This window comes from Salmo salar, chromosome ssa12, assembly GCF_905237065.1.
Source record: "Salmo salar chromosome ssa12, Ssal_v3.1, whole genome shotgun sequence".
Taxonomy (NCBI): Eukaryota; Metazoa; Chordata; class Actinopteri; order Salmoniformes; family Salmonidae; genus Salmo; species Salmo salar.
In genome coordinates, this window is record NC_059453.1 from 93590150 (window position 1) to 93603281 (window position 13132).

The 13132-nt window shown below is 44.0% G+C and overlaps 1 protein-coding gene across 1 annotated transcript in view; it reads left to right on the top strand.

Annotated features, from left to right (window-relative positions):
- Window positions 1–13132, top strand: part of LOC106566198 (podocalyxin-like protein 2) — a 30500-nt gene that overhangs the window by 5443 nt on the left and 11925 nt on the right. The window contains exons 2-3 of the mRNA XM_045692148.1: window positions 10665–10814; window positions 10986–11147. Of these exons, the coding sequence (XP_045548104.1) occupies window positions 10665–10814; window positions 10986–11147 (312 nt within the window). The remainder of the gene's footprint in view (window positions 1–10664; window positions 10815–10985; window positions 11148–13132) is intronic.

Below are 13132 nucleotides of genomic sequence, written 5' to 3' on the forward strand. Positions count from 1 at the left end.
ATAACAGAACTCAAATGGCAGGTCAAAACCTGAGAGATTCCTTTACAGGAAGTGGCCTGTCTGACAATTTCTTGAACTTCTTTTCCATCTCTATCATTTACTAAGGATCTCTGCTCTAACGTGACACTTCCCACGTCGTCCATAGGCGCTCAGAGCCCGGGAAAAAACAGAATGTCGTCATTCCAGCCCCAGGCTGAAACACATTATCGCCTTTCTCAAGTGGCCGATCAAGGGACACTGGGCTTATGCGCGTGACCCCGACCGCCCCGCCTTTGGGATTTTTTCCTCTGTTTGCCGAAAAGGAGATTCCCTGTCGGAATATTATCGCTTTTCTACGAGAAAAATGTCGTAAAAATTGATTTTAAACAGCGGTTGACATGCTTCGAAGTACGGTAATGGAATATTTAGAATTTTATTGTCACGAATTGCGCCATGCGCGCGACACTTCTTTACTATTTCGGATAGTGTCTGGAACGCACAAACAAAACGCCGCTATTCGGATATAACGATGGATTATTTTGGACCAAACCAACATTTGTTATTGAAGTAACAGTCCTGGGTGTGCATTCTGACGAAGACAACAAAAGGTAATCAAACTTTTATAATAGTAAATATGATTATGGTGAGTGCTAAACTTGCCGGGTGTCTAAATAGCGAGCCCGTGATGCCTGGGCTATGTACTTAGAATATTGCAAAATGTGCTTTCACCAAAAAGCTATTTTAAAATCGGACATATCGAGTGCATAGAGGAGGTCTGTATCTATAATTCTTAAAATAATTGTTATGCTTTTTGTGAACGTTTATCGTGAGTAATTTAGTAAAATGTTAGCGAATTCCCGGAAGTTTGCGGGGGTATGCTAGTTCTGAACGTCACATGCTAATGTAAAAAGCTGGTTTTTGATATAAATATGAACTTGATTGAACAAAACATGCATGTATTGTATAACATAATGTCCTAGGGTTGTCATCTGATGAAGATCATCAAAGGTGAGTGCTGCATTTAGCTGTCTTCTGGGTTTTGGTGACATTATATGCTGGCTTGAAAAATGGGTGTCTGATTATTTCTGGCTTGGTACTCTGCTGACATAATCTAATGTTTTGCTTTCGTTGTAAAGCCTTTTTGAAATCGGACAGTGTGGTTAGATTAACGAGAGTCTTGTCTTTAAATGGCTGTAAAATAGTCATATGTTTGAGAAATTGAAGTAATAGGATTTTTAAGGTTTTGAAAATCGCGCCACAGGCTGGCAGTGGCTGTTACGTAGGTGGGACGCAAGCGTCCCACCTAGCCCATAGAGGTTAACTGACTTGCCTAGTTAAATAAAGGTAAAATAGAAGATAGCACTATTTGGTCCAAGTCCATATTATGGCAAGAACAGCTCAAATAACCAAAGAGAAAAATGTCAGGAACTTTGAAAGTTTCTTCAAGTGCAGTTGCAAAAATCATCAGGCGCTATGAAACGTGCTCTAATGAGGACCGCCACAGGAATGGAAGACCCAGAGTTACGTCTGCTGCAGAGGATAAGTTCATTAGAGTTACCAGCCACAGAAATTACAGGCCAAATAAATTCTTCACAGAGTTTAAGTAACAGACACATCTCAACATCAACTGTTCAGAGAAGACTGCGTGAATCAGGCCTTCATGGTCGAATTGCTGCAAAGAAACCACTACTAATGGACACCAATAAGAAGAAGACTTGCTTGGGCCATGAAACACGAGCAATGAAGTCCGGAGTCTCGAGTCCAAATTGGAGATGTTTGGTTCCAACCGCTGTTTCTTTGTTAGACGCGGTGTGGGTGAACGGATGATCTCTGCATGTTTATTTCCCACTGTAAAGCATGGAGGAGGAGGTGTTATGATGTGGGGGTGTTTTGCTGGTGACACTGTCTGTGATCTATTTAGAATTCATGGCACACTTAACCAGCATGGCTATTACAGCATACTGCAGTGATACACCATCCCATCGGGTTTGGGCTTAGTGGGACTATCATTTGTTTTTCAACAGGACAATGACCCAACACACCTCCAGGCTGTGTAAGGGCTATTTGACCAAGAAGGAGAGTGATGGAGTGCTGCATCAGATGGCCTGGCCTCCACAATCAACCAACTTCAATCAAATTGAGATGGTTTGGGATGAGTCTGAACGTAGTGTGAAGGAAAAGCAGCCAACAAGTGCTCAGCATATGTTTGAACACCTTCAAGACTGTTGGGAAAGCATTCCAGGTGAAGCTGGTTGAGAGAATGCCAAGAGTGCGCAAAGCTGTCATCAAGGCAAAGGGTGGTTATTTGAAGAATCTCAAATATAAAATCTATTTTGATTTGTTTAACATTTTTTTTTTTTTCCTACATGATTCCATATGTGTTATTTCATAGTTTTGATGTCTTCACTATTATTCTACAATGTAGAAAATAGTAAAAAATTAAGAAAAACCCTTGAATGAGTAGGTGTTCTAAAACTATTGACCGGTAGTGTATGTACCTACGCTTTGGCTAAAGATAATTATGTAGAGTCATACAGTCAATGTCCAGTGTGGTGTGATGCAGTGATTGAGTTAGGGTCATGAAGAGTTAGGGTCATCATACTATCTACCCTTAAAGCTCGCTACCTGCCTATGCAACGCTGCAAAGTCCACTAGCCTCTGTCTGTTGCCCATTCTCCTATCATCCCAGCAGCATTCTGGACAGTATTCTCGGCTGGTTGAATAAACATTCATCATGGTATTGACCTCCATCAGATGTACATCGCCCTTCTGATTGGGTAGGAGAAGGAGATAGAAGACGACAGTGGAAGTCCTGAGATAACTCTTCAGAACAATCAGCTAAAGTGCTTGTGTGTGTACATTATCATTGTGCACATACACCATTGGCTAAAGATGCAAATGACTTGGGTCAAAGATGAAGAATCAAACAATCAATATCAAGTCCAATGTAATACAGTGATTGTGAAGGATGTCCAATGCGATGCAGTGATTGTGAAGGATGTCCAATGCGATGCAGTGATTGTGAAGGATGTCCAATGTGACGCAGTGATTGTGAAAGATGTCCGATGCGATGCAGTGATTGTGAAGGATGTCCAATGCGATGCAGTGATTGTGAAGGATGTCCGATGCGATGCAGTGATTTTGAAGGATGTCCAATGCGATGCAGTGATTGTGAAGGATGTCCAATGTGACGCAGTGATTGTGAAAGATGTCCGATGCGATGCAGTGATTGTGAAGGATGTCCAATGCGATGCAGTGATTGTGAAGGATGTCCGATGCGATGCAGTGATTTTGAAGGATGTCCAATGCGATGCAGTGATTGTGAAGGATGTCCAATGTGACGCAGTGATTGTGAAGGATGTCCAATGTGACGCAGTGATTGTGAAGGATGTCCGATGCGATGCAGTGATTGTGAAGGATGTCCGATGCGATGCAGTGATTGTGAAGGATGTCCAATGCGATGCAGTGATTGTGAAGGATGTCCAATGCGATGCAGTGATTGTGAAGGATGTGAAGGATGTCCAATGCGATGCAGTGATTGTGAAGGATGTGAAGGATGTCCAATGCGATGCAGTGATTGTGAAGGATGTGAAGGATGTCCGATGCGATGCAGTGATTGTGAAGGATGTCCAATGTGACGCAGTGATTGTGAAGGATGTCCGATGCGATGCAGTGATTGTGAAGGATGTGAAGGATGTCCGATGCGATGCAGTGATTGTGAAGGATGTCCATGGATCCCGTGTGGCTCAGTTGGTAGAGCATGGTGTTTGCAACGCCAGGGTTGTGGGTTCGATTCCCACGGGGGACCAGTATGGGGGAAAAAATGTATGAAATGTATGCATTCATTACTGTAAGTTGCTCTGGATAGGAGCGTCTGCTAAATGACTAAAATGTAAAAATGTGATGCAGTGATTGTGAAGGATGTGTGGTGTAGTGATTGTGAAGGATGTGCGGTGCAGTGATTGTGAAGGATGTCTGGTGTGGTGCAGTGATTGTGAGTGAGTGCACCTACAGCAGCATCCTGGAAACTACTGAGAGCAGAGAATAGTCTTTAATCATTCTATTGACCTCCATGAAGAAGACGATGTTGGAAATCCTAAGACAGAGATAACAAAGTAGCTGACACACACACACTAGAATTGCACAGTCAATGCCCAGTGTGGTGCAGTGCCTGTGAGTGCAGTGCACATTTGAAGGATGTGGTTGCTTAGGTCCAGACCAGATGGTTAACAACATTGCCCCTTCCAGAGCTCAGCAGGAGAGCAGAGAACCACATGCTTTCCCTGCAAAGGGCTGCTATATAACACAAGGAGTAACAAATGGCTACACAGGAAGTTTGACTGCAACAGAGAGATTTACTGTGGAATACATATATATTTATCACAATCAGGGATCCTCCATAGATCATGTTCCAAGTAAAGGAAACAAATATCTGGTATCTGTTTGGTATGATTTATTAGTGTCTTGTTGTTGTTGTTGTTGTTGTTGCTCTTGTTGTTGTTGATGTTGCTCTTGTTGTTGTTGTTGCTCTTGTTGTTGTTGTTGATGTTGCTCTTGTTGTTGTTGTTGCTTGTGTTGTTGTTGTTGTTGCTCTTGTTGTTGTTGATGATGCTCTTGTTGTTGTTGTTGATGTTGCTCTTGTTGTTGATGTTGCTCTTGTTGTTGTTGTTGCTCTTGTTGTTGATGTTGCTCTTGTTGTTGTTGTTGCTCTTGTTGTTGTTGTTGATGTTGCTCTTGTTGTTGTTGTTGCTCTTGTTGTTGATGTTGCTCTTGTTGTTGTTGTTGCTCTTGTTGTTGTTGTTGCTCTTGTTGTTGTTGTTGATGTTGCTCTTGTTGTTGTTGTTGCTCTTGTTGTTGTTGTTGCTCTTGTTGTTGTTGTTGATGTTGCTCTTGTTGTTGATGTTGCTCTTGTTGTTGTTGTTGCTCTTGTTGTTGTTGTTGCTCTTGTTGTTGTTGTTGATGTTGCTCTTGTTGTTGTTGTTGCTCTTGTTGTTGATGTTGCTCTTGTTGTTGTTGTTGCTCTTGTTGTTGTTGTTGATGTTGCTCTTGTTGTTGTTGTTGCTCTTGTTGTTGATGTTGCTCTTGTTGTTGTTGTTGCTCTTGTTGTTGTTGTTGATGTTGTTGTTGCTCTTGTTGTTGTTGTTGCTCTTGTTGTTGTTGTTGATGTTGCTCTTGTTGTTGTTGTTGCTCTTGTTGTTGTTGTTGATGTTGCTCTTGTTGTTGTTGTTGCTCTTGTTGTTGTTGTTGTTGTTGCTCTTGTTGTTGATGTTGCTCTTGTTGTTGTTGCTCTTGTTGTTGTTGTTGTTGCTCTTGTTGTTGTTGTTGTGCGAGTGTGAATTATTATGGTCAGTAGTACTTAGCCTTTCTATCAGTCATGGGTCAATGAAGTGACATTCAATGTAAAGTTTTGTCTCAGTCCTGGGTGATCTCCAAGTCTTGACCTTGAAGCTAGATGTAGAATACATATGTACAAGTCTTGACCTTGAAGCTAGATGTAGAATACATATGTAAAAGTCTTGACCTTGAAGCTAGATGTGGAATACATATGTAAAAGTCTTGACCTTGAAGCTAGATGTGGAATACATATGTAAAAGTCTTGACCTTGAAGCTAGATGTAGAATACATATGTAAAAGTCTTGACCTTGAAGCTAGATGTGGAATACATATGTAAAAGTCTTGACCATGAAGCTAGATGTAGAATACATATGTACAAGTCTTGACCTTGAAGCTAGATGTAGAATACATATGTAAAAGTCTTGACCTTGAAGCTAGATGTAGAATACATATGTACAAGTCTTGACCTTGAAGCTAGATGTAAAATACAGCTGTCCAAGTCTTGACCTTGAAGCTAGATGTAGAATACATTACTGTTTCAGCTCGTTGGTGAAAAAGGGCCACTTTTCCCTATGGGCCCTGCTCAAAAGTAGTGCACTGTATAGGTAATTGGGGTGTCATTGGGACGTACCCAAGGTTAGACGCAGACAGCCATGTGGAAACTCAGAGAGAACACAACCAGACCAGTACTATAATAGTTGGCCAGTATGTGGTCCAGTGAAACACGTTCCCATGATTCCTTACATTGCCTGAGACCTGCCGGAAGACTTGTGTTAGCTCCCTGAGCTTCAGCCTTTAGCTCGGCGCGCTAACACTGCCTCATGGTTGAGACAGGTTCAAACCCAGTTAGTCACACCAGAAGTTCTGGGGACTCAGAGGAGGATCTTAATTTGATCAGCCTGTTGCAGGATAACTTTTTTGGCAATGCAGAAAATGTAAAACTGACGACGCTGGGCCAATTGTGCGACTCCTCATGGGTCTCCCGGACACGCACAGCTGTGACACAGCCTGGGATTGAACCCAGGTCTGTAGTGACACCTCAAGCACTACAATGGAATGCTTTAGACAGCTGCACTACTCGGAAGGCCTATGACTGACTGCTCTATGGAGAGATAAGAGACTCAATAAGACGATAGTGTTCTCCATTCTGCTCTACGAGTTTTTAAGTTAAACCATACGAATGAATGGAAGTCTGGAGGTAGTTTCGTGCTAATAAATATAAGGGGTTAAATATGTGTCCAAAAAAATATATATATTTTGTGAGCTTTCTTATATCTCCTAGACATAGGACAGACACTTATTACAAAACCTTCATTCCTTATGATACATTTTTGGACTGTCTTTTTTTTGGCATTTATGAATGTGTTATTCAATGTGTTTCTATGGGCTATTGTAGTAAAGGCCAAATTCAATATTTTATCAAATAATTGTTTTATACATGTTTTTTTTATAGCAAAAATTCAAAATCAAATAGCTACATGATTCATGGTATGACCATCTTAAAACAATTCCATATGTTCGCTTTTCGAGGTTAAAAGGCTTCTGAAGGTTATAATTTCCACTTTGAAGCGGCCAGAGGCCCCAAACAACCGGGATGTGTTTGAAGAGCCAGCAGACAGACAGAGCCACGCCAGGAAGAGAACAGAGATGTGTATGAAGAGCCAGCAGACAGACAGAGCCACGCCAGGAAGAGAACAGAGATGTGTTTGAAGAGCCAGCAGACAGACAGAGCCACGCCAGGAAGAGAACAGAGATGTGTTTGAAGAGCCAGCAGACAGACAGAGCCACACCAGGAAGAGAACAGAGATGTGTTTGAAGAGCCAGCAGACAGAGCCACACCAGGAAGAGAACAGAGATGTGTTTGAAGAGCCAGCAGACAGACAGAGCCACACCAGGAAGAGAACAGAGATGTGTTTGAAGAGCCAGCAGACAGAGCCACACCAGGAAGAGAACAGAGATGTGTTTGAAGAGCCAGCAGACAGAGCCACACCAGGAAGAGAACAGAGATGTGTTTGAAGAGCCAGCAGACAGAGCCACGCCAGGAAGAGAACAGAGATGTGTTTGAAGAGCCAGCAGACAGAGCCACGCCAGGAAGAGAACAGAGATGTGTTTGAAGAGCCAGCAGACAGAGCCACACCAGGAAGAGAACAGAGATGTGTTTGAAGAGCCAGCAGACAGAGCCACGCCAGGAAGAGAACAGAGATGTGTTTGAAGAGCCAGCAGACAGACAGACAGAGCCACACCAGGAAGAGAACAGAGATGTGTTTGAAGAGCCAGCAGACAGAGCCACGCCAGGAAGAGAACAGAGATGTGTTTGAAGAGCCAGCAGACAGAGCCACGCCAGGAAGAGAACAGAGATGTGTTTGAAGAGCCAGCAGACAGAGCCACGCCAGGAAGAGAACAGAGATGTGTTTGAAGAGCCAGCAGACAGAGCCACGCCAGGAAGAGAACAGAGATGTGTTTGAAGAGCCAGCAGACAGACAGACAGAGCCACACCAGGAAGAGAACAGAGATGTGTTTGAAGAGCCAGCAGACAGAGCCACGCCAGGAAGAGAACAGAGATGTGTTTGAAGAGCCAGCAGATAGACAGAGCCACGCCAGGAAGAGAACAGAGATGTGTTTGAAGAGCCAGCAGATAGACAGAGCCACGCCAGGAAGAGAACAGAGATGTGTTTGAAGAGCCAGCAGACAGACAGACAGAGCCACACCAGGAAGAGAACAGAGATGTGTTTGAAGAGCCAGCAGACAGACAGAGCCACACCAGGAAGAGAACAGAGATGTGTTTGAAGAGCCAGCAGACAGACAGAGCCACACCAGGAAGAGAACAGAGATGTGTTTGAAGAGCCAGCAGACAGAGCCACGCCAGGAAGAGAACAGAGATGTGTTTGAAGAGCCAGCAGAGACAGAGCCACGCCAGGAAGAGAACAGAGATGTGTATGAAGAGCCAGCGCAGACAGAGCCACGCCAGGAAGAGAACAGAGATGTGTTTGAAGAGCCAGCAGCACAGACAGAGCCACACCAGGAAGAGAACAGAGATGTGTTTGAAGAGCCAGCAGACAGACAGAGCCACGCCAGGAAGAGAACAGAGATGTGTTTGAAGAGCCAGCAGACAGAGCCACGCCAGGAAGAGAACAGAGATGTGTTTGAAGAGCCAGCAGACAGAGCCACGCCAGGAAGAGAACAGAGATGTGTATGAAGAGCCAGCAGACAGACAGAGCCACGCCAGGAAGAGAACAGAGATGTGTTTGAAGAGCCAGCAGACGGACAGAGCCACGCCAGGAAGAGAACAGAGATGTGTTTGAAGAGCCAGCAGACAGACAGAGCCACGCCAGGAAGAGAACAGAGATGTGTATGAAGAGCCAGCAGACAGAGCCACACCAGGAAGAGAACAGAGATGTGTATGAAGAGCCAGCAGACAGAGCCACACCAGGAAGAGAACAGAGATGTGTATGAGTTATGTATCAGTGACAGAAGCCCTGCCAGCTGTAAAGGCTTGTCCTTATCTAACTACAAGCCTCTGTGACTCTGCATTAATGAAATCCACAGCCTGGAAAGTGTGTTTTGGGAATAAACAAGAGCCTAAACCTCTGTCTTGGTGATGCTTTCTGCCATGTAGCCGTGACCTCATTGTCCTAGTCAAAGAGGAGCCAGGCTTACTTATCTACAGTATCTGCAAGGCTCTGTGACTCAGCATTTAGAAAGTCATGGCTAGGATGGGAAATGTATTTTGAGAACAAGGAATAAATCTGTCTTCTTGTCATGTGGCTGGTGACAGAGCCACTGGGGAGCTTAGCCCAGTGTGACCTCATAGTTCAACATATTCAAACAGTGTGGAATTAAAGCTGGTTGGACTCTAGACTGTATTAAAGCCATTTGTGGTTAAAACTGGGGCTGGGATCAGACAGGGGCACATTCTTTAACAGGTCAAAGACTGACAGGTGTCACTCAAGTGCTTAGTAACTTAATGTCTATCTGTCACATACATTATCTGCTTTTAGTCATTTTACAGACACACTTATCCAGAGCGACTTACAGAAGTGCATGCATACATTTTCACATACTGGTCCTCCGTCGAATGCATACATTTCATACATTTATTTCTCCGTACTGGTCCCCCGTGGGAATCGAACCCACAACCCTGGCATTGCAAACACCATGCTCTACCAACTGAGCCACACGGGACCAGCTACACATTTAGAGTATTACCTTCTATTTCAAATCAAACCAAACTTTATTTGCCACATGCACCGAATACAACGTGTAGACTTTACCGTGAAATGGTTATTTACAAGCCTTTTAACCAACAGTGCAGTTCAAGAAGAAGAAAGTGACTATGCATACGTAACAAACAAACAGCGAGTAGCAGCAGTGTACGGGGGGGGGGGGATCAATGTAAATTGTCCAGTGGCGATTTTTATGAATTGTTCAGCAGTCTAATGACTTGGGGGTAGAAGCTGTTGAGGAACCTTTTGGTCCTAGACTTGGTCCTAAACTTGGTCCTAGACTTGGTCCTAGACTTGGTCCTAGACTTGGTCCTAGACTTGGTCCTAGACTTGGTCCTAAACTTGGTCCTAGACTTGGTCCTAAACTTGGTCCTAGACTTGGTCCTAGACTTGGTCCTAGACTTGGTCCTAGACTTGGCCCTAGACTTGGCCCTAGACTTGGCCCTAGACTTGGCCCTAGACTTGGTCCTAGACTTGGCCCTAGACTTGGCCCTAGACTTGGCGCTCCGGTGTTGCTTGCCTATCGGTAGCAGAGAAAACAGTCTATAACTTGGGTGACTGGAGTCTATTTGAAAGGACATCTTATTTTAGTAAATCTTAATTTAGTAAATCTTAATTTAGTAAATCTTATTTTAGTAAATCTTATTTTAGTAAATCTTAATTTAGTAAATCTTAATTTAGTAAATCTTATTTTAGTAAATCTTAATTTAGTAAATCTTAATTTAGTAAATCTTATTTTAGTAAATCTTAATTTAGTAAATCTTATTTTAGTAAATCTTCATTTAGTAAATCTTATTTTAGTAAATCTTCATTTAGTAAATCTTATTTTAGTAAATCTTCATTTAGTAAATCTTATTTTAGTAAATCTTCATTTAGCAATGCTTTATTTCACAGCCCGATGTAAGCTGGTACTTACCTAGTATATCTAAGAAATGGATGGAAATCTTCTCTCTCCGTCTCTCCTTCTCTCTCTCTCTCTCTCTCTTTCCATCTCTCTCATCTCTTTCTTTCCTTCTCTCTCTCCCTGTCCTTCTCTCTCTCTCTCTTTCTTTCTTTCTCTTTCTATCTTTCCTTCTCTCTTTCCTTCCCTCTTTCTTTCCTTCTCTCTTTCCTTCTCTCTCTTTCCAGGCTCCACACTGTTGTTCCTACTGTCATGTGATGCCCTGCTGAGTGATGGGCCACCCACCCTGCTGTCCACCTCCCAGCCCTCCCAGCCCTCTCCCCTGTCCCTCATGGACCTGGACCAAGATGTGGAGGAGCAGCCTGAGATGATGACAGGTACATTAGAGAAGTGGACCAGCAACCAAAGGGTTGCTGGTTCAAATCCTATACCCGACAGGGAAATCTATTGGGGCATAGTCTTGCATCATTATCCTAGAGCAAGGCATTTAATCCCCAAACTACTCCAGGGAGTGTCTGTGAGTAAATAAGTTTTCTTCTTCTCTGTAGTTCCAGGCAGCCCCACCACAGTACCAGGCCTAACCCCCCAGGGACAGGAGTCCTCAGGGTTATTCAATGACGACAACAAGCCTCTCCAGTCCTCTGTTCATCTCTGGGATGATGTCAGAGACCAAGTCAACACCACTGGTCTAGACAGCAAGTCCCTCAGAGGTACGTGGATGTATGTATATGACAGTGGTATGTCCTTTCTGTTTGACATCAGAGTTCCCCTGCTATATCTTGTCCACTCTTTTGTGAGAAGGACAGAGAAGATCTTTGATAGAGTGAATACATGGCAGCAGGTAACATGTCCCAAACAGCAGCGCTAGATGCTCACCACCACACACACTATATAAATTAATATGATATTGCTGAGATGGGTGTATTTATTCCCAGAACTGTTTATTGTGGTGGGCTGGGTACAGGCTAGGTACAGGCTGGGTACAGGCTAGGAACGGGCTGGGTACGGGCTGGGTACGGGCTAGGTACGGGCTGGGTACAGGCTAGGTACAGGCTGGGTACAGGCTGGGTACAGGCTAGGTACAGGCTGGGTACAGGCTGGGTACAGGCTGGGTACAGGCTAGGTACAGGCTGGGTACAGGCTAGGTACAGGCTGGGTACAGGCTGGGTACAGGCAGGGTACAGGCTAGGTACAGGCTGGGTACAGGCAAGGTACAGGCTGGGTACAGGCTGGGTACAGGCTAGGTACTGGCTGGGTACAGGCTGGGTACAGGCTAGGTACAGGCTGGGTACAGGCTGGGTACAGGCTAGGTACAGGCTGGGTACAGTACAGTAGAGTACAGTAGAGGACAGTACAGTAGAGGACAGTAGAGTACAGTAGAGGACAGTAGAGGACAGTACAGTAGAGGACAGTACAGTACAGTAGAGTACAGTAGAGGACAGTACAGTAGAATACAGTACAGTACAGTAGAGGACAGTAGAGGACAGTACAGTAGAGTACAGTAGAGGACAGTACAGTAGAATACAGTACAGTACAGTAGAGGACAGTAGAGGACAGTACAGTAGAGGACAGTACAGTAGAATACAGTACAGGACAGTAGAGGACAGTAGAGGACAGTACAGTAGAGGACAGTACAGTAGAATACAGTACAGTACAGTAGATTAGAGTACAGTAGAGTACAGTAGAGGACAGTACAGTAGAGGACAGTACAGTACAGTACAGTACAGTAGAGGACAGTATTGCACAGTACAGTAGAGGACAGTACAGTAGAGGACAGTACAGTAGAGGACAGTACAGTACAGTAGAGGACAGTACAGTAGAGGACAGTACAGTACAGTAGAGGACAGTACAGTAGAGGACAGTAGAGGACAGTAGAGTACAGTACAGTAGAGGACAGTAGAGTACAGTACAGTAGAGGACAGTACAGTACAGTACAGTAGAGGACAGTAGAGGACACTACAGTAGAGGACAGTACAGTACAGTACAGTAGAGGACAGTACAGTAGAGTACAGTACAGTAGAGGACAGTAGAGGAGAGGACAGTACAGTACAGTAGAGGACAGTAGAGAAGAGTACAGTAGAGGACAGTAGAGGACAGTACAGTACAGTAGAGTACAGTACAGTAGAGTAGAGTACAGTAGAGGACAGTACAGTACAGTAGAGGACAGTACAGTACAGTAGAGGACAGTACAGTACAGTAGAGGACAGTACAGTAGAGTACAGTAGAGGACAGTACAGTAGAGGACAGTACAGTAGAGGACAGTAGAGGACAGTACAGTAGAGAACAGTAGAGGACAGTACAGTAGAGTACAGTACAGTAGAGTACAGTAGAGGACAGTACAGTAGAGGACAGTACAGTACAGTAGAGGACAGTACAGTAGAGGACAGTACAGTACAGTAGAGGACAGTACAGTACAGTAGAGGACAGTACAGTAGAGGACAGTAGAGGACAGTACAGTAGAGGACAGTACAGTACAGTAGAGGACAGTAGAGTACAGTAGAGGACAGTACAGTAGAGGACAGTAGAGGACAGTACAGTAGAGGACAGTAGAGGACAGTAGTAGGCTAGTTGTGATGTCAGTTGTCCTCCTCTCTTTCTTAGTAATAAGACTCTCTTTAACCTGCTGAACCCAGAGATCACTGAAAGGATGACACAAAATAATCCATGCGGGACATGCTGTCACATCTTTTTAGTC